The sequence below is a fragment of the Takifugu flavidus genome, chromosome 13 (genome assembly GCF_003711565.1).
Source record: "Takifugu flavidus isolate HTHZ2018 chromosome 13, ASM371156v2, whole genome shotgun sequence".
Classification (NCBI taxonomy): domain Eukaryota; kingdom Metazoa; phylum Chordata; class Actinopteri; order Tetraodontiformes; family Tetraodontidae; genus Takifugu; species Takifugu flavidus.
Genome location: NC_079532.1, coordinates 6,508,457 through 6,530,615, shown reverse-complemented (window position 1 = coordinate 6,530,615; position 22,159 = coordinate 6,508,457). Strand labels below are relative to the sequence as shown.

Sequence of the window (22,159 nt, the reverse complement as noted above, 5' to 3'; positions counted from 1 at the left end):
TGGATGCTACATGGCGGGCTATTAGTGCTCCATTCAACCAGTCAGAGGTAGGCGATGATCATTCTCTGAACACAAACATGCACACTCTTGAAGGACAAATAAACTTTTGTAAAACAACCAAAAAAAAACACACACACCAAGGATTCACAAAGACAGACAGACAAGGCAGGTGCTTTTGTTAGTGTTCAATTTTTCACAACAGTGGTATTTTGATATGACCTTATCCTGCAAGCCCTTACAAAAAGCACTGAGTGGCATCTAAAGGTATTTCTGTTTTTCCACCTTTGTGGTGACTGTTAGAAACTCTGGCAGTAATGTGAGAATGAAAAATGACAAGCTGCCACTGCCACTACAAAGGAACACCTCCCGGTCTTTAATACTTTCTGTTTGAAAAGGAAACCAAACAAACTCCTATTTTGATACTGACCAGACAAAGCTTTTTTTGGGATTGTGATCCAGCACAATGGGATTTTCCACAAACTGGAAGGCACTTGAAATCTCCGTGATGGTACTCTTCCCATACTTCACCATCACCGCGAAGGGGTCAGACGGCACCTTTTCTCCTGTGTATTGTCCTGTCCTGCAGGTGATTTCGACGCCGAAGCTCTCCCTGTTGAGACGGGGACATAACTCAGCGTCGGCTCTCTGGGAGGATTCTTGTGCAAGGTCACTGTGCAGCTGAAGCTCACATGGCAGCAGGCTGACAGCTTGTTAAATTGTGGCTTTGCTGTTTCTGCAGCTCATTATTTTTCTATTACCTTTGCCTAAAATGTCACCATGGGCCAGCTTTGACAGAGCACTCATGGTCACAACAGTAAAGGCAGAAGGCAATTTAAAAAAAAAAAAGCTTTCCATGACATCAAAGATAAGGTCAAGTCCATTTTGGTCAATGTAAAAAAATAAAATAAAATAAAAAAATCAATTTATGGGCTTCAAAGCATACATACTGTAGAATTATCATAGAATACGACGTCTGAATAACAACTAAAACTGACTGAACTGAAACAAATTTGGGTCTGGCCTGAATAAAAATGATTCACAACAGATCTTACACAGTGCAAACGACCCCTCCGATGATGACCTGAACATCCTCCTTACTGCCTGTATCCAGAAACTGTCCTGAAATCGTAATAAGGGTTCCTCCAGCTTTCAGACCTCTGCGTGGTGTCACTGCCTCGGGAATGGGGTTCTGGTGGGAGACGTTGCATAGGTCACCAACTACATGCACATCTTTCCCTTTTAAAAAAAAAATGTTTTCAGACGTGTGCAGGATACTTTAAAAAACATATGTAAAAATTGACCAGAAAAGCAAGGGCTTTTACAACTGTTGGGGTTATAACTGCTAAATATCTGTAACGTTTCCACTTCCTAGACGGCAGCTTATCAGAACAGGGTGAGTGTTTTCCATCACTATAAATGCAGCCCAATATGTTGGTAAATGAAAATCAGATGCTGTCATATTAAAATCATAATGGACCTTACAATAACCCAGGATTCACTTTTAAGACCCCCTTCCTCTTTCTAATACTTTAACAGGCTATTGCATAGCTATTTAACAGGCTTTTCATATCTCTGGTTCTGCTAAAGCTCCCCCACAGGGGTGTGCACTGCTTAACCGTTTGCTCAGCACATCGGGGAGGATGTGGTGCTCGAGTGTGTGTGTGTGTGTCTGTGTCTTTACCCTGTAGGTGAAGTAAAGGGAGGACGTCCCTCTTTTCCCCCCCTTCACCTCTACCTCCACCTGGCCCCAGTGTCGTGACGTGGGGTTAATGGGACGGATTTCACACACGATGCTGCACACAGACAACGGATAAAGAATTAGCCCAGTGTTAACGGCTGACGTTTTAATGGGCAACCTAGAAAACTGTGACATTTCTGTCAAGATCAATGGGGGAAAAAAGAAAGGATGAATTTCGGCAAAGCAGAGAGGCAACTGAATGCTCCCAATGTAAATTTATCTCTATACATATCAAAACGAAGACCCCTGAGAGATCCCCCCGCCCACACACAGACACAAAGCATTGCCCCAAGTTTGCTTGGAATCACGGTAGTCCGAACACGTCCAACTCTGCTGCAGCGGTCTGGAGAACGCCGTTGGTGATGAGAAAGGGGTCGGCAGGAAATGGCATGGGGGGGGGGGGGGGTATCATGCTGCAATTAAAACAATGGATTGTAGAATACAGTAAGCTAAAGCAAGTGGGGAGGTGCTGGGTGATGAGGTGAAAACCACAGCAAACATAAATACCACCAAAACTGCTGTCTCATGAATTCAGATTTTGTCTTTATAACAGGGATGACGGGGCAAAGGTGTGAAACTCTCTTTCTATGCGTCTGGTGTGGGGCTGCGTGTGTGCTGCAGGTGGATCTCTCCTCATTTTGTCTGGAGGTAAGCGTATTGTATGGTAGTTCTTCGACAGGCTTACCTGTATGAATACAAGAAAGTGATAAAGAGATTTTATTTTAGAGCTTTGCTCAGATAGAGGTTATTCTAATGCACGGCTAATTAAAACACCTCTGGGATGAGGAGGAACAGACAGCCTACATTGTCAATGGATGACTGGAAATCTACAGGAAATGTGTGAGGCTATTACATTAGAATTTAGAGGACTGACATTCTGATTTCAGTCAGACATTTCCTGTAAAAATACATGTTAGACATAGTGTAAACTCCAAATCACATTGCTCCTGTTGGCTGAAGGTAATAGTATAACCTAATGAGCCTAAAAATGTGGTCGAAATATTGTTTAATTTTTAGTATTCACAATAGGATCTAGGCATTGAGATGCCCTGCCACTACTGGCATTTGGCCTTCTAAAAGAGTGATCCTCTGGTCTGAATCCACTCACATCTGGAGATTTTCCGATCAATACAGCAGCATAATGAGCTTAATAAATTACACAACCGAGCCACCTGAAAGAGAGGCGATGCAGTATCAGAAGCTGAAGGAGTCCTGACTCTAACCGGACCGGCACATTCTGACAAGAACAAATACCAGACAGAGTGTGTGTGTGTTTGTGTGTGTGTGTGTGTGTGTGTGTGTGTATGATGTAATTACCTTGTGGAGACAGAGTAATTCTCTGCGCGATGGGTGCAGGGCTCGCCTACCACAGAGATGCTTTTAATGTCATCACTGTGGATTCCCAGGTTGGAGCCCAGGATGGTGATGGAGATCCCTCCCCCCATGGGTCCAAAACGAGGAATGATCTGTTCCAGGAGACGGGCAGAGGGTTAGGAAGATTCCCACATCTTAGCAGTGAATCGTTTAGATCGACAGAACAACAGCAGAATGGAGTTCATGGACCTGCTTATTTAAACTAGATTCCACCCGGGTTTTCTATGATAACATATAGGTCTGTTGGAATGAAGATTTTTTTTTTTGTTGTGTAGTTTTTACTATTATGCAGTACATTCACAGGTAAACAAAGTAATTATCAAAACGACAGTAAACAGGAAACCTAATATACTTTAATCCATACACTTTACATGAAAAGGCATAAAAACGCTGTGTAATTTAGCATAGTGGGGCAATAAAATTCTAATGTCACCTACAGCAGGACCATTATCAGAGTTATAGTTGGTAAACTGGGATACTGGTTGCAATATAAACCACTAAAGAAGAGCTAAACAAGAAACACAGGAGAACCAAATTAAAATTACAACTTGCTGATGGACCAAAATAAAGGAATCAGTGGATCCCTGGAGACAGCCAAGATTGGCCTGATTCAACAACGGAGGAGTCACCCTCAGCGGACTGACATCAACAGCTACCAGATGATTTTGTCACGACAGTGAAGCAATGACAATGAGCTCAGATACAGAGAATCGATCCAGTCCGGCTCGGTTGTAGGTCAGCTTGGGAAGTTCCCGGGGAGAAGCAGACTCGCACCTTGCTCAAAGTAAGACAATAATCCATCGGACGAAGGCGGCGCCTTTTAAGTGATAATAGCCTGTTGAAAGTTTAAAACGAAGATGACAACAACTCACGTCGGTGATCTGGGGGTTGGGGCACTCGGTGTTGTAAGGATCATCGCCCCCCTGCTGCTCAGGATTGCACAGCTTCTCGTACACGCAGGCCTTCTGCTTAGCACACCACACACATCTGTGGGTCATGTGGGCGCTCTTGCAGAGGCTGCAGTCCTGCCGGCCCACCGAGCAGTTGTACAGGGTGACTGCGGAGGGGGGGAGAGGAGACACAACCGCATTTTGCATCGGGCTAATTTCTGCTTATTGACAAATGCTGCAATTCCCCTGGAGTTCATTAACAACTGATCACAGAAGAGTTGTTTAAATTATGACTTTCTTTCCGACCCACAAAGGCATCACAGCTGATGAGTAAGGCACTCTAAAACCAACTCCGGAGCAGAACCCATTTACTTAGCCTCTAGTTTGTGGAAAAGAAAGTATGAAACTGTATTTTCATACATACAAATACACACATACATAGAAAAAAATCACTCATGAACATTTAGTTCATGTGTTTAAATCGGTCTGTTCACAACTCTATCGAAGGATAGTGGTGATTGAATGCTGAGGCTGAGACGGATGCTAAAGACGAGGCTGAATTAATGGAGCCATCAACATCTCCTGTAAAGAGTTAAAAAAAACGACCTGCAGAAGCCAGATAGGTCTGCAGCTACCAGGTGAGCGCAGCTCAAGAGGCTCTGCAGCCGGGAATGTTTGTTGTTTGTGGCTTAAAAAGGTGCACTGAATTGGAATTAATAGAACACACAGGTTCCGATGTTGAATCAACTACCTTTTGTGCTGTGTGGTGTTCAGCACTGCTATTTTTATTTTTTTATTTTTTTTTAAATCGAACACTGCTCAAGCTACCTGGATTTCTGGAGTATTTTGCTTCATTTTATGATTGAGGTGAGCCAGGTTTCAAGTTCACGAGTTTTGTTTTTTTTCATATGACATTAAAAGTAGCTGCCTTTGATTTAACGAAGGCTCTGCTTTGGGACCAAAGTGCGCACACAGGGCATTAGCATAAAAAAAAAAAAAAAACAGTTCTCCATATTAAAATGTGAAAAAGCTTACCATTGAGTGTGCTGTCCATCTTCTTGCCAGACTCCTTGTCCTTCATGTAGAAGAGAACGTTGGTCTTTTGCGACTTATCGTATGAAAACTGAGGAATTAGACCAAAATGAATTATTAATTTAGAATCCAGTGATTAATGGCACTTAAGCTCTTCCCTGCACAGAGTGTGGGCAGCCGCTCCTGTATGCCAAGAGGGAGGAAAAAAGAAAGATCTTTTTTTTTTTTTAACTCGGTCTGGCAGAGTTTCAGCAGAAGAAATCAATGCTGGAAAAGAACATGGCTGGGGGCTAGGCGCTGTTTGAATTTCCCAATCACAGAACTCACGATGTGGGGATGGAACCATTGACATTATAGAACGATGGAACTAAAATAACTCTACAGCAGGAGAGCCTCCATTAGAGGGTGCTAGAGAATATCAGCTGCGGAAAACAGCAACTGTACAGGGCGACTTGATTTATGAGCCTGGAGCGTGAATTCAGAACGTCTGCATTTAGACTTCATCAGCACTGAAGAATGTTTAAATCAAGCTGCAATATGTTTTCAGGGTTGTTTTGGGCGGCAGGATGATGCACAAATCAGCCACAGTTCAAGCCGCTGTGTCGAGTGGAAGGGAAATTGGCCAGAAGCTCCCGAGAGGAACAAAAAAAAAAAAAAAAAAGACAGGGACAAAATCAGCAGTTTGCTTCAAACAGACAATCAAGGTTCAAATCTGAACAAGAGAGCCGAATGGCAAAAATACTCACGTTGAAGCCACCGAATGTGTAGAAAAGTCCATCGAAATTCACCTCCTCTTCCACACTCCACATCAGCTCAGTGCCAATGGTGAACAAATGATCCTGAAGAGCCAGACGGACCAAAAAAAAAGGCTAAGGTAAAATACATTTATCCACGTGGACCTTTTCTAATCTAATCTAATCAGATTTATCCCACACAGAGACATTAGAAGAGAGTCATGCAACATCAGGCATCACCAAAGCAGAGCTCCTAAAGACACAACTAATTTGAAAGTAAATTGATTATCTTGATGGGAACAAATTACCCAGACGGTCTAAACGAGACGCTGCTTTTAATGGCACGTAATAATCAACGTAAATATTGATGATAGCAGATCTGGCCAACTGCTCCCTTTAGTTTTGCTTAAACACAGAGGATAAATACACTCAGGAGGTGTTTAGAGGAGCTGATTTCACAATCTGCACCAATGCCTCTTTACCTGGTAGCGCTCCAAATTCATCCCTTCGAAGCTGATGCGAGTCTTGTAGCCCACAGGGATGAACACAGGATCCGGGTTCTCAAACTTTGGACACTTTGATCCCTGCAAATGCATCCAAACAAATGGGATCGCCCACGCTCGATCATTTACATCTTGAACATGCCAAAGAAATTAAACAGAAGCCCTCCTCGTGGACGGAGGCCGATATCTCTGAAACATCTGCTGACTTGTGAATTGATATCCTCCTCGCTCCAACATTTGCCTCGCGAGATGGTGCCAGCTGATACTGGGATTAAAGTTTTTATTAATTTTTGGAGGAAATCTATTCCAATCTGGCTCGGCATCAAATGTGCTGATTAAGTCTATATTTTTAAAACTTCTGCTCAACCGTTATCAACGTATGCCATCAGAGATAAGGCTGATGTCAAAGACTAACCTGCCGGTGCTTAATGATGTTGGGGCCCGCGGTTTCATCCATGTCGCTGCAGGTGTGGTCCTCCGTGTTCCACTGGCAGCCCCAGGAACTGGCCACGCACGCCATGCACCTGAAACGCGCACGGAAATACAGTCACCGGCGGTAAAGTAAAGATTTTTCACGCGTGAGAGCACACACAAGCGAAAAATCGCCAACACAAACAAAAGCCATAAAAATATGCAAACTCATCAGAGTGCGTCTGGTATAAAAATCCAAGTTGCTGACAACCAAATGGATCTCTGCAACTTCACATAAGCTAAGCTCGTTTATCAAAAATTCCTTGGCATGAAAGAAATGAATAAAAAAATAGGGAGTGGGGGGAAAATGGGGAGATTGACTTTCATTTTTTTGATTAATGAAAAGGAAACTGAGGCAATTTCCTCAGCTAGGTAATAAACAGAGGAGGGGAAAATGCTGGAGGTGCAGTACGGAGCAGCGTGCATCGCAATTCACAAACGCAGCCTTGATCTCTCATCTGTTGGTGCAGCGTGATACATTTACATCAGGATTGACAGCTGACACTGTGCTCACTGTCACCATGTTCTCAGGGAGTGACAGAGAGGAAGTGACAGATTTGGTCTCTGACTCACGGTGTGTTTTCAGATTTCCTCACAGTGGCAACACAGCTATAGAACCTGAACTCCCGTGTGGCCAGTTCCACGGACTCGTTGACGAAAAGTTTTATCTCCACAGCCACAAAGTCTAAGGAGACAGCAGAAGAAGGGCTGAGCGGCACAGGACACATTGACGATTCAGGATAGCGCACGTGGGAATACTTCAAATGATCAAGATCAGCTTCATCTTCAAGTTACAGCATCCGACAGTCCCTTTAATTGACTTGCATCGCAGATAATTATTACATGTTACAATGTATAATAGATACACAATTTATGCTAATGGTGAATTGAATTAGCAAGAGAATTCATTTCAATTAATATCTGCGGCTCAGACGAGCGGCACGTGGGACCCGTACAACTTACTCCAGCAGCCTTACGCAATAACAATGCCATAAACAACACTGCTGATAAGATCAGGTGGTCATTTTGAAGCAGAAAAGCTTGATAATTTAATTAACCGTACAATCAGCAATCAACTCAAGAGGAGAACGTCGTATGTACCAAAGTCGATTGTAATAATTGCATTATTAAATAAAGCGTTTTACATAAAACTGCACGCTGACTTTACAGTGACGCCACAAAAAAGCCACAGGACCATTAAAATTTTAGGATCCGTTCTCGGGGTAACATAAACGTCTAATAAAACTTCATGGCAATCCATCTGGGAACAGTTGGGTTATTTATGGGTGCACCCACTGACGGAACAAGAACCGCCAGTGAGCTTGTAAGTTTTAATACCGGCAAGACCGGTTGAAACCCCCACCACAGAAATATTAGTCTTTCTGCGCGGTCTTTGTGACACCCTCGATAAATTTAGCTGAGGCCAATTTTATAACGGGACATTCCTTCTCCTGAATAATCAGATTGTTTATATTATTGCGTACGGTCTTTTGTACAATCCTCCTCCACTCTGTGTTATTCATGTTGGAACATAAAAACAAGGCACATGTTTAAATTCTCCCCTTGCGACACCGTTTTAAATATCAGCCCTGCAATACTTTATTTCCATTTAAATAAAATGTACTTTGAGAGGTTCCGGGGTTTAGAAAGGTTCTACCTTGGCCGTAAGGCGTCGGAGGTATAAGCGAAGGATGAGGCAGCTCACAGGAGACCTGACCAGAGTCAGACATCTTCCCCTTGCTACGGTACGATGCCACGGTGCAGTGCAGACGGTCAGAATTCCCGATTGCGGGGAGAGACGGGATGTTGATCTTCACCTGAACAGAAATACAAAAAGCCTTGAAGGGAAATTGTGTGTGTGTGTGTGTGTGTTATTTTTAAGAGGATCAACGTCTGATGAAATTGTGTTTTAAGCGTAAGACCACATCAAACTGAATCACATCCCAGCAGTTCTGTTAATCTTGTACAGACGGGGATTCTTTCCATTTAAAGAAATCACTTGAACAAGAAAGAGGACAGGTGCTGGGGAAGGAAATAAAAGGTGCTCAGAAGAGGAGGAAAGTATTGGCAAAAGTGGTGGAAGAGGGAGCCCAGAGGAACGCTGTGCAAAAGAGGCTTTCCATCTTTGGGCCGCAGTAAGCACAATCAACCAGGTCAGTTATAATAAGCAAGTTTTTGGTATCGATCGATACGTAACAGGAAGAGCCAGAGCTCAGAGTTTCTGATTCACAGTGGAAACCGTTTATTCCACCAACTGTGCATGTTTGAAACATGCAGAAAAATGGAATGACACAAAACAATTAATATTAAAATAAAAGGAGGGTGTGTGTGTGTGGGGGGGGGGCATACCTTCTCTGACTTTTTACGGGAAAGATTTGGAGGATAGAAGGAGACGATCTTGACACATTCCTTCCTGGGGCTCCACAACCAACCATTCTTCTCCTCTGCCCGTCGACACTCAGACCTTCTGGTGCACCTTCAGGAAGCAGAATCCACTCCTATCAGCACTTTCCCCACAAACCTTAAGAACTTGCCTCAAGAAATGCCTCAAACAACAATCAAGGTTTTTCCAAGAGATACTCAACGTCAGAAAGAGGAATTTCAGGAATATTTAACATTAAAGAATGTGTTTTCACAGTATAGACTGAAAGCAAGCAATAACTGTTGATCAAATTTAACAGAAAAACATCATATTTCTGCAGCTCCTCTTATTTTAATGCTTTTACTGAAGACATTTCTTGATCTAAACCATTGAATAAAGAAATATGTGGAAGGCTCATGCAGTTTAAAGACTAAACTACAAAGAACATAAATGGAACTGTCCAGTCAACTGGAAAATTTCAACTTTTTGAAATAAAGTTTTTAAACATTAACTGCACTAACGGAAAATAGTACAGGCAAATGAATGGAAATGGAAGAAATACTGTTTTTGATTAAAATGGTACCACACTTGTGTTGTTTTTACCCTCAAGACCCTGATAAATAGAGTCTGATGAGAGTAAATTGCACAGATTGCCTTCTCTGCATGAGGCAGAGAAACAGCTTTAATTCCTTACGGCTGCGCGGACGACAGGAGATGGAACATAAACACGGAAAGGGCTCTAAATGTGTCGGTGAAAAAAATCCCTGCTGCGTTGTACAGGTGGAATTGCATGTGTGGGTGTGTGTTAGTCCGCGGCTGTGTGCACGTATTTATGAGTGCATCAGTGTGTGTCTCACCTGCCCTCCAGGACACACCAGCCACAGTATGGATCCGCCATTGCGACACATGATTGGCAGTCTCTCTTCTGGAGGCACGTCTGCACCGGCACCTTAGTGATCTGCAGCATCATAAGATGGAATCTGATCAGGCAGAGCAGCCCGGGGGAGTCGCTGCACAAATGTGAAGGATTTGTACCCTGGCTATGAATCTTTTGTTGCAGGTGTAAGTAAAATAATCCCCTCATTTCTAAACCACAAACAGATTTTCATTTCCACTCTAAACCGAGCTGACAAATGAGGTCAAATTAAGGAGGGTTGAAGATCAGAAGATGATCTTTTTTTTTTTTTTTGGAATAATGCAAATAAATTAATTATCGATAACCCCTTCAAGTATGTGGCTGGGCCTTTATCTACAGCCCCTCTTCCTTCCTTTGCTTATCGCATCTTAAATACAGCAAACAAGTCAAAGCATAAACAACTGTGGATAAAGAGCCACCAGATAAAGATGCTTGTATGTTAATTCAACGCAATAATGATCCAGGAATAAAATATACTAAGACAAAAATGAGTGATTGAAAGAAAGTGCATACTACTTCCTTTACATATTCATACTTTCACATTTTGGAGCTTAGATAGGGAGAGTGAAGCGCTGCTCTTCCCAGTATAACTAATTACACTTGCTGGTGTTTACTTCACCCACATCGACAGCCGATGAGCTCTGATCTCATTCAGCACATCCTTGAACGTCTCCCGTCTAGACGCATTTCAAACATTACTTGTTAATATAAAGGGGCTGCCTGCCTACAGGAGTTACCTTTTTCTCGGTGGTGATGTAAATGTGGCTGTGGCTCAGGTCGAAGAAAAGGTTCCTGTTAACCTTCTCGCCTACAGAGACACCTGCTGTCTCGCTGTATATGTACGGCTCAGCAGTCATGTGGACCTGCACAGAATACATCCCATATTTATATAGCAAAATGACTGGAGGGAAAACACTGGCAGGCAAGAAAACAACTGCACCTTTACGACCACTCCCTGGTCGTTCCCCAAGAATGCAACGGTGTGGTCGTTCTCCACGGCGACAGCCACGGCGGTCAGGAGACCCGGTCTGGTCAGCAGCGCGTCGGCCTTCAATGCAAACTGGGGCTTGCTGGCCAAAGGGGAGGGCAGAAAGTCGGCGCCGCATTTGTAGTTTTCCAGAGTGTCCTTCTGTAGATGCAAATATAAAAGAAACCAAAAATGGGATCATTATCGACTTCCAACCGACAAGTGTGTACCTGTGATTTTTCAGATTTTATTCCATTAAAACGACTGAAAGCGTTCTCGGAGACACGGCCAATAGAGACCTGTTTCATTCAGGCTCACTGGCTGTGCCGTTAATTTCGGTAGGTTTTTTCTATAGAATCGGGAAAATTCTATCAAATCGCACGCAAGGTCATCTCACTGTAACACAATGCAGCCTGGCATGACAGCAACAGCAGCATTACGCCACAGCTTGCAAATTCTGATATTTCCAAAAATTATAAATATACATCGATTTTGTTTTTGACCACAGATATTTGAAAAACTACATAAAAGAGTTTGTAAGGGAACTGAGCTAATAGCTTTCACCACATTAAACACTGGACAAGCTCTCCACAGGAGTAAACAGTGGGGAATGACAGTAAACATTGGCATGTTTGTGCATTATTGAGTGTCGAAACGTGAATTATTCATGTCATCCCAAAAATAACAAACACACTTACAGCAATGTTTGAAGTGCAGAATTCAGTTTTAAAAAAATAGGGCATGTCCACCGCAGGTTCCCCTGAAATCTTCCCCGAGTCGCTGTAGCAGGCGCTGATGATGTCCACCAGCCGCTGGTTAATGGATCTGAGCGAGTACATGCAGAGAGCCGAGTCCCTCTCATCCTCTTCTGAACTGGCCACAATGAACAGAAATTTGCTCTCCGGCATGCCGAGCGATCCCGACTCGGACATGGCCCTCACCAGCTCCTTTCCCGGCGAGGCCACATACCCGGCCTGGACTTTATTGTACCTGTTATTTTTGCCGCAGCTTAACTGAAGCTCTGTGTGGGAATAGTAATGTTGGTCTTCTTCACACAGACGCGACACAAAAGTGAGGTTTTTGCTATCTGTACCATCGAGTGTTCGAGAAAAGAGGAAGTAGACAAAACCGTCCTCTTTGAAGGCCAGGCGGAAGTCGTGCAGGAACTTGGGAACAAAGGGTATCGTCTGTACCGTCGACGTCTCGATAATGCTCTCAAATACCACCCAATCGCGGTAGTCTTGAAGGATCCGAGTGCTAATGAGTTTCATGCTGTCTAGGCTTCCGTAGCCTTTCCCCACAAGGAACACACTAAACGTCTTCCCGTCTTTTGAGAAGTTGGACATGACGCCCACCACGTTGACGTTGTCCTCAATGCTAGCCACATAAGTCCTCTCGCCTTTGTTGTCGCTGTAATACAGCTGCTGGTCCACGTTGGTCAGGTTGAGCAGCGAGCAGATGCCACGGTAGCGGCTGCCGCAGACAATCAGGCTGCCGTTAGATCGGTGCACCAGGAGGAGCTTGTTAACGTTGGGCATGAGCTTTGTGTCCTGACACGCAGACGAAGGGGGCGTGCAGGCACGGGCGTCCTCTCTGGGTCCTGTTTCAGTGCGGGCCTGCAGCCGGAGCGACGGTCCCAGCTGGAAAATGTTATCCACAGCCCCCAGGTAGATGCGACCCGTCTGAGGGTCCTGGACCACATTGTTGATGAGGGTGTCAGAGGTGAACTCCTGGAGAGGGACGTTATTGTTCTCCTTCTCAGCTTGTGAAACCGACTTACAGAAGAGAAGGAGGAGGAGGGAGACCCAGCTCGCCATCTCTGGAGAGAAATGAGAGAAGCTGTTCATTATTAATGCACCCAAATGCACGCATAAATGTACATTAACCATCTGCAACAGGGCATTCAATGCACAGAGGCTGCGCGATTAATATATATGATCCTATATATGTACACACAATCTAATGAGCATGTAGATAAAGTTAGCAGAAAGGATCTAATTTAATATTTTGGGAAAATAACCTTTTTAGCTTTCTTGCAGGGTAATATGAGAAGATCAATAAGGCCCTCAGATGAACGTTATTGATCTTCCCATTCAACACTCGACAAGAACGTAAGTGTATTTCATGGGATAATCAACAATTCCAATCAAGGCTTGGGTTGCTAAGACAAAACAAAATAATTCCTCATTTACAAACCACTTGAATGAAAAAATTGTCTTTAAAGAACTTGCATCCACTCGGGGTTTCATCCTTGTTCTAATCACAACCATCACATCACCTTTGCATAAAGTTATCTGTAAGAAGCTTTAGTGGCTTCACTTTTTATTAATTAAGTTCACATTAACAACCATGGATTGCTCTAATATGGAGAGTGACTTTCTTGAGGGGAAGGAAACGTTCAAGATGAGATTTTAAAAGCGCAGATAAGCATCACCTTCCCCCGTTTTCCACTTTAGCAACGCATAAAAGCTTACAGGAAGCGACTGTGCAAATGCAAACGGCCCTTTTTTCTGGAATATACAGACAGCATCGTGTACTGGCTAACAGCAGATGCCTGCGAGTCTGTGCTCGTCGCTGTGTGCTCAGGGTGTGGTAAATATGGAACAGCAGGAGGCTTTGAAGCTGCTACTGCCCACACAGCAAATGTGCATCTATGCATGTCATATTCGAGCTAGCATACTCCAAATAGCTGCTTCCTCCTTATTCGCATATCCATGTTGGGTCTGCACTAACATTCGTCAAACTGAAAGCTTAAATAATAGTTAGAACAAGAACAAGGTTTATTATTTTAACCTGTCGCCAATCACTCTATGGAGGGGGAGACTGCCGATTAGAGACTGGGTCGGGAGGAAACCTGTTACTTTTACTGGCAATTTCCATTTGCATTTAAATGTCCACTATACAAATGTAGTCTTCACATGACCAGCCTCAGCTCAGCACTTCAACTTATTTCACTGCATAGATGTATCAATTAAAATCATGAGCTTAAAATATGAACCAACATGGTGCCATAAAGTGCCTGTCCACTTACTAAAGACAAAACCATGTACAGTTGGTCTGCACGGCTGTAATTCAAAGGGGAGGCATTCATTCAAGCTTTAAGCAGATATAACAATTGAGAGCAAATTCAAATCTAAGGTGACAAAATTCTTACATGAACGTCAGGCTGAGCGACAGTTAAAAGGTTGTGTCAGCATTATGAAACACCACAATGGCTCCCCTTTATGCTGGAGACTTCCAAAAAAGTGTCTCAAAAGTGCCTTAACAGCAGGATGAGATTTGTCCAACCTCCAAATGTTATTGGCGATAAATTCAACCCTGGGATCAGGGGTAGAAAACGCTTCATTAAATGTCGCCCTTTATTTCATCACTTGATTGGACAAATTGAACCTCAACATAGTATGCTAGAGATCAGGAGTTATCTGTTCAATCTGGCAAAATGTTTCAGATTATGAACCAACTAAAAACAGGAAATAAAAACAGAATCGATTTTATTCTGTAATTATTACTGTAGGGTTCATGAAATTAAGTGGCCCAAATTAAGAGCCATCTTCCTAAAAAGGATTGTCCTGGTTGCCAAGCTAATGTGAACCATGGGGACTTTAGAGCTGTGAAGCCCATCAACCTTAGTGAGACGAACACGTGTGCAACAGAAGAAAGATCGTCCCACCTAAATACTAGATGGAAACTAAAGAAACTTCCCATAAGTCCACTGAAACCACAGGCCACAGAGGTGAATCATGTCAAAGATTCGTTTGAAGGTTAATAACCTGAGCCCTTTGAATTCAAATCAAACGTGAAAAGTTACTCGTTGGGGCTGTAACGTGGGAAGCCAAGGTCGTGTCTCTGGGCAATCATTTATGTTTCCTGGAAATGCAGTTCCACTTACATACAAAGCTTCAAAGAGTGCTTTTTCTATTCTCTCCACTTTTATATAGCCAGCCCCCCTATCAGAAAGTTTGCACTCAGATATTCATTGTGGGTCAGAGCAAATGAAATTCTTAGCGTATTTCAAAGGAGCGCGTCCGCTCCTAGAGTGCCTCCTGCCATTTTATTACTTTTCATCCTCTTTTTTTTTTCAGGAGCTTAATCCTGAACGCTGAAATTAAAGAGGCTTCAAAGAGTCGAGGGGGGGTAGAGGTGGAGGTGACACAGGTGGAACGGTGCCCATTTCGCAGCAGGTCAGCCCACCTCGTTTTTCTCTGCATCGCACAAATCTGCTCTAAGTGGGCACACCATCCGCCCGTGTTTATCACGGATAAACGAAATACGGCACAATTCAGAGGCTGTTTGCTGCATCAGCCTGCAGCTAATGAAGCCTCCAATCGACTGGGATAAATTATAATGAAACACATCACTTGCTAATGAAGCTGGCAAGTCTGAGAGATGTGATTGCAAGGACACAAAGGATGAATTAAAACTGTGTGTGACTGCCGCAGCTGAATTCATGTTATATGAACAACAGCTAATTCTCATGCACACATTTGTTTCATACTGGGTTTTCTGGAGTTGAGATTATATGATTTTTCAAAACAAAAACCCAATTAAAAGCTTGTAGTAGTGCAAAACTAAAATGAGATGACAGTAAATGGCTGAATTGTCATTATTGTTTGCACTGGATCCATTTATCCCTAATTACTGACTTAAAGGTTGAGGAACTTTGCCAATTCAAGGGAGAGTGATGACATTTCCTGCGATAAGTTAAGTCACGTGTATGAATATACACGAAACAGAACAGAGAGGCTGCAGCTCGCTGAATGTGACAGCGCTGACTGTTTACTCGGATTTAGAGCCACAGATGCTTATGCTGCTCATGCTGGATGACTAATAAGAGCCAAATCTGCAAAGTGGTCAAATGTGCTGCTGAACCAGCACTTCTACCGCTGTGTCATATGTTGCTTGTCTTGTGGAATTAGGATGCGGTAGTTGGTCATCATGGAAAACTGCCAGTAAAACTCATAAAAGTAAATAAAATAAAGTTAGTTGATAAAGTTACACTCAACAGTGAAGTCTTTCCAATCGGACATTTTTTTGTATCATCATAAAAAACATGACAGAAAGAAAATCTACTAAATGCACAAGCTTTAAAGAGAGTAAAAAAAGTCTTCTTAAAATAAATCTTCTTGTCCTCACAAGCATGACCCCTTTTTATCGAGTAGCATCTTTCGCACTTCCGGACATGTTTGGACATGTTTGGAGAGGAAAGGGATCGTTTGGCGGGCGAATTGAAAAATGGCAGGTGTGCACACAGACTGGCACAGATTCACAAGCTTAGAGGTGCGTGCGCGAGCACTGATACGTGCACCAGCGCGGCTTGAAGTGCCGACAGGGTAATGGCTAATCCCGCTCTGACCACACAGAGACAATCTTCTATTCAGACCGCCGCACTTGCTTTTCTTTGACACCGGGGGCACTTAAGACCAGCATGGCGATCCACATGCTTCCTGGTCGAGTCTCGCACCACGCCCTCTTCTTCTGGGTCGATACGCGAGTGTGTCTACCCCGGGGAACAAAAGATCACAACAGGCAGAGAGTGAAACAAGAGTGTATGAGAGTGCGGGGACGGGATCACGCTCTCCTCATCTGCTGACCTGGCGGGTTTCGAAGCCGGATGACTAACCACAGCTTCTTAACAGACAAGAAAAAGGATGTCATAATAAATCAAAAGAAAACCAACAACAACTGGATGTGACCCGATAGCGTGATCACTCGAATACAGCGCTGACTTTATCAGAGAGCTGGCTATGACAGAAGCTGTTGCCAGGAGGGGGTGGAGGGGTGGGCTGGGCGTCTGATAACAGTGAAATGCTATTAAATTACTTCATGTCCCACAAGGCTTTGGGGCTGGGCAAGAGGGTGGGTGAGGAAAGGTAAGTGAAGGCCTGAAATCTCAACATGCCTCACTGGGGGTGTTCTGCTCTGAAATGGCCTGATAAATTGTGTACAAGGCGACATGACAACGTGGGTTAGGAGCTATTTAAGGAGCCAGAAAGGAGGGGTGGGAACCCTGTCCTTCATTTTACCACTGCCAATGGATACAGAGAACAAGGGCTATTGTTACAGATGAAATATGCAGTGGGAGAGTGCAAAGAACTCTTTTTTTATTTTTTCTTTGGCACATCTCCCATTGTGGGTTATTTATTTATTTATTTTGATTTCTATTCGACGTGCAAACATCCCTGTCCCGTCCATGCAGAGAAATTGTTTCACAGGGTGTGATAGCAAGATCACGTGATGACAGCAATCCAATTTCCATATGAACAATTACCCTGCCGTCAGGGTTGGCAGTTCATTTATTTCAATTTGATGGACGAGGAGAATCGTTCTCACTAATGCAGCGAGCGAGGCCATTGTATTCAGGGCACTGGGCACTGGCAGGGGACTGACGGACCTGGGCCATTTCAGCAGGATCCTGCTGCTCTGGCCTAAATATGCCAACACCTTTATTTTGGCCCATGAGCCAAGCATTCTTTGCTCACCAGACGGACTACCAGAGCATGAGAGGCTCTGGTACCTTTACAAGTTTGTTGATGTGTTTTTTAGCTTTTTCCTTTTTGTGCGTTTTGTTGCGACCACCTTCATTTTGGGGACAGGACATTCCCTCATTAAGAGTCTCGGCTGTTCTCTTGTCCGTCCACTGATCTGTCACCATTCCAACAATCCTGTTATCTCCCTGCTGCCAGCTGGACTCTTGAGCAGAAAAATTAGACTCGACTACAAACGTGCCACAAGCACACAGCACATTTACATGTTCCTGTGTGCAGACAAACTCTTCTACCGAAGCGTCTCAGCCACTGACCTCGGTGTCTCGTTTAATCGCCCAATCTCTGTCTCTTCAATAAACAGAGAAAAGCCAACTCTGCCTGGGCAGGGGCAGCTTGGGACCCTTTCCCAGTGCTAACAGTTCTCTGCACCTCCTGCAGCTGGATGCTGGCGTTTTCCTGTGTGGATACAGCTGGCGAATGTGAAGAACCTGATTAAATGGCCTGGCAGAGAAGGGCCACTCTCTGGAGCCAATTGCTTCTCAAACATCACCGCCATGTCCAGACATTTGCAAAAGAAAAGCAGTTCTCGCCATCACATTAACACTGTTGTATTAAAACAGTCCTCGAGGGGATGTTTTAGAAACTTAAATGGATATGAGGGCTATGAACCCTGTTGCAGAAGCTCCAAAGATGGCAGAGATACACTCGAACAGACTCAGTTCTCTAAAGAAGCAGGTTCGGCTTTAAAGACGTCATGACTCTTGCTCGGGGCTTTTCTGGGAGGTAGGTTTGCTGACTCTTTGGTGTTCTCTGTTTTTAGGGTAGCTTCTGTATTCCCTGGGGTCATCGCCAGGCTCCAGGCACCCACCAGGCACTTCATAGGCAGCAGACTCGGTAACACACATGCAGCAATTAAGCATCAGGCGGGCCGGCACACAGGAAAGAATCTATTACACACTTTATTGGCTGTAATGATTTCTTTTCACAAGCAGAAACGCCGTTTCTGAATGGAGGCATCTTGTTATGTGGTTTAGTTTGGTTTCTGAGGGAATGATGATCCTATGGTGACTGACTGTAACCTCAATGGGAATTTGCAGAAAAATGAGATGGAGCAAGTGTGCATTTAGTGTACTTTAACCATCATGAAAATATAATGAATTTATATCGGTGATGAGAATACTGATGTGAGTCCATGTGATCATTATGATGTAACCGATGTGGTTTCAAAACACAAGCAGGTAGGAAATGAAATGTAATGCCAGTGTTAGACGCATTCCACAGTGACTAAAGACATAAAGACAATTACTTGTACTTAGGACACATTACTCACAGCATTACTCCAGTAAAGCAGGTAAACAATATGGTAATCAGATTTCCTTATGCTTGAATTAGCTCGGCAATCAAATTTCCTTCAAGTGGATACCCATGTAAATATTTGAACACAGCAAATACTGTATGCTGCGAGAAATTAAAATAAATACTCATTTAAACCCTCGTGCATTGACTGCGGTAGTTAACCCAGAAGGACTGTCAAGGTCAAAGATAACGACTGAACTATCTTAGTATAACAATCGTGTTCTAATAATGGGGAAGGCCAAACCACAAACAGCAATCCATTTCATCACCTGTTCTTTCTTCTACCTGGTTTGCAGATACTTTACAGGTACGAATTCTTTAAAAATACAATTATTAAGCAGAGACTGCTGTAAACTGGAAGAGATCTAACTCTGGAAGCATGACATGGATACAACAGACACTGTGATTGCTAAAATTTCAGGGATGCCATTGCCGCAAAATAAATACATTTTTAAAAAACACAATTTTGTATGTGCACATTATATGGCCGGGACATCAGAATGATCTACCATGCAGAATTTGTCACATACCACATAACAGCTGTTACCTCCTGTGATTTGCCAAAGGAGTTCAGAAAGTGCTGATTAAATTTGCCACCTATTTCTCCGCCACTACAATGGCAGCGTTCGCACCTCGGCTGAGTGGTAGCGCTGCGTTTTCAGAGAACTCAGTATGGGCTATTGGCTCCAGCCACTGGAATCAGTGTAACGTCTGTGCCAGAAGGAGGATAGAGAAGTTCCGCACTGTAGTTTTATTTTATTTATTTTTTTAAACTGCTGTATAAAACTGCAACTTTGGACATGGTTGCTCTGAATCTTTGCACCTCTACTACTGCTGTATGCGTGCTGTTATTTTTGGCATATACTCTGTTTTCATGTGTCTTCCTCTAAGCTTGGGAAGTTGTGTCTACATAGAAACAACAAAGAGAGAATTATGTCCAGTTCTTTCAGTTCAGATCTCTGATAGCTAAATGAAAGCAAAGGTTTCTCCAGGAAAGGTTTTTAGAAAGATGACAAAGGCAGGAGGACAGGAACAGGAGGAGGGCAATCATGGACATGTTACCCAGTCTCAATGGTCCTTTATGTGTGCTGGCAGGTGCCTGTCACTTGTCAAAATGAGTCAGCGCATGGATGATGCCTGACTACTGTAATATTGCGATATAACCTTCAGCATGGGACGGAAAGATTTAAGCTTTTGGTAGTGACTAGCAATTATCAGGTAATGACCTAAAGATTAGTCAGCGCATCTCAGTATGTGGAGAAAAGGTCAGGTTTGGAGCTTAAAAGGTAATGGCTAAATTAGCTGCAAAAAACACCTCATGAAATGAAATGGCTTTCAGTACAAAGCAGCACTTTCCACACAGAAGACTACACACAGCCATTTCTTTAATTAGCTGGACGTTGAGAGATAATCACAGGAAGAGTGGACTGATTCACGTGCGCTTTTGCACAAAAACCCAACTCATAACCACAGAGGATCTCTGAATTCCCTCTCTCTTACAACCATTAATATGGCGACCTAAACCCATTGTGCATTGTGGTTTTCATTTCCATCAAAGGATCTTAAAATAATTGAAACTACTCCACAGCCTCATCCCTCCATCTGCTGGTCTTCTACACCCACCATCTATCACCATCTCTGCTGTTAGAAGGGAGAGAACCGCTAAGCAGGGCCTGACTAATGGCTAAACAAACACCATTATCGGGCCTCAGTGGCCAAACACTAAGATACAGGAACCCCAGAGCAGCTGCGGCTCTTTAATACTTAATCCCTGCTGCACTGCTCGCGGCTGCGCTGAACTTAACTATAATGGGCGCCACTGAAGGTTTGCTAATGAGGGAATGAGAACAGAAACAAGAAGGAATCAGTCAGAGGAGAAGCGGAATGTCGTGCGCCATGCATCCATGCACACAGGCGTGTAATCACAACAAAATCCCAGTGAAGAACAGAATGTATTAAGGGGCTAAAGAGATGTGTGGCAACTCATCTTGACCCCTCAAAGAAATAGAATGAGCCCATTACTGATGTAGGGATACCGATAGGCACTGATTGCACCACGTGTTCAGGCATGAAGACTGTGCATGTATACACGCAGGCGATTTCTGACCCAAAAGCATCATCTGTTAATCATATGTTCACAAGTTAGACATTTTCTGATAAATGCACACACTTCACACACAAGGTGCAATCCATCCCATTGCCACTTGCTCACTCGCCTACATAGGACTGACACTATGATGAAACACACACACACACACACACACACAACACACACACACACACACACACACACACACACACACACACACACACACTTTCTCTCTCAATCAAGTCTGACTGCAAGAGCGAGCCACTCAATGAGAGTGGGTGATTAGGCCCTCAGAGAGAAGTTCTGACCTTTCCCTACGCATCAAGTCCACCATGCGCATGTGTGATTTTATGAGTCAGTGGTTGTAAGCTCATGGGTGTGCGCCGCTTCACATCAAATGTCATCGACTTAAATGAGATGCCCGGGCCGGGAGGAGGATGGAACAAGAGACAAGAGGGCGTGGACAGGAACAAGGGAGAAATGTGAGAAATTTGGAAGAAAAGCTAAAGTGACAACTATTTTAAACAAAAGCAGGAGGAAAAACACAGCTCTGTCGGTGCAGGTCTCTGCCGGGGCCACCTCATCCACCGCATGAGAAGAGGCGAGACGGGTATTTTGAAATTCCCGGGTGGTTGTGGGGTTCGGCACAGGTCCAGGTGGGTCCGTTCTGATGGCAGAATGGTTGGCCTGCACTTTGGAGTGCACCAAGCTCAAAAGGACAGAGAGTTCGAGAGTTTGAGTGAGATCTCTGAGGAGCAAGCAGGCAAAACAAGAGGCAGGGAGGGTTTCTGTTAGGGACTTTTGGCTCTTCACTGATTGCAGCAAATTAATATGCATGAACCGTTTCTAAAAAATGTGCTCAAGGATCTTTTGTGCATTGTGGTATCAAGATGAGACACAATAGTGGTTTGGGTTTTCGTTTAACATTTAAATGATGAGGATTTTATTATACTTAGAGCACATTAATCACCTGGTCTAATCAACTACTAATCACTAATGTCAATATCTACCTAAACCAGAAAATGATTAAAATTCTAGAATACTGGTCAAAGTTTGCTTATAAGCAAGATCTTATGAAGGTGTTCTGGTAATGGTGGGATGTGCCAGGACACCTTCATGGCACTTCTGAGGTACTCTTGAGCAAGGTACTGAACCCCAAATACTCACACAGGGCCCTGCAATGAGCTGCAAACTCACAGGGTTGTACCCTGCCTTCCCCATTTGCAGCCAGGATAGGTCCCC

At 43.7% G+C, this 22,159-nt stretch overlaps 1 protein-coding gene across 1 annotated transcript in view; it reads right to left on the bottom strand.

Moving 5' to 3' along the window:
- Nucleotides 1-22,159, bottom strand: part of plxnb2b (plexin b2b) — a 92,661-nt gene that overhangs the window by 16,678 nt on the left and 53,824 nt on the right. Inside the window, 16 exon segments of the mRNA XM_057051684.1 lie at nucleotides 428-610; nucleotides 1,053-1,189; nucleotides 1,682-1,793; nucleotides 3,056-3,204; nucleotides 3,985-4,169; nucleotides 5,038-5,125; nucleotides 5,781-5,873; nucleotides 6,251-6,352; nucleotides 6,687-6,795; nucleotides 7,316-7,427; nucleotides 8,400-8,559; nucleotides 9,092-9,218; nucleotides 9,962-10,062; nucleotides 10,758-10,883; nucleotides 10,961-11,149; nucleotides 11,686-12,806. Of these exon segments, the coding sequence (XP_056907664.1) occupies nucleotides 428-610; nucleotides 1,053-1,189; nucleotides 1,682-1,793; nucleotides 3,056-3,204; nucleotides 3,985-4,169; nucleotides 5,038-5,125; nucleotides 5,781-5,873; nucleotides 6,251-6,352; nucleotides 6,687-6,795; nucleotides 7,316-7,427; nucleotides 8,400-8,559; nucleotides 9,092-9,218; nucleotides 9,962-10,062; nucleotides 10,758-10,883; nucleotides 10,961-11,149; nucleotides 11,686-12,804 (3,092 nt within the window). The 5' untranslated portion in view covers nucleotides 12,805-12,806.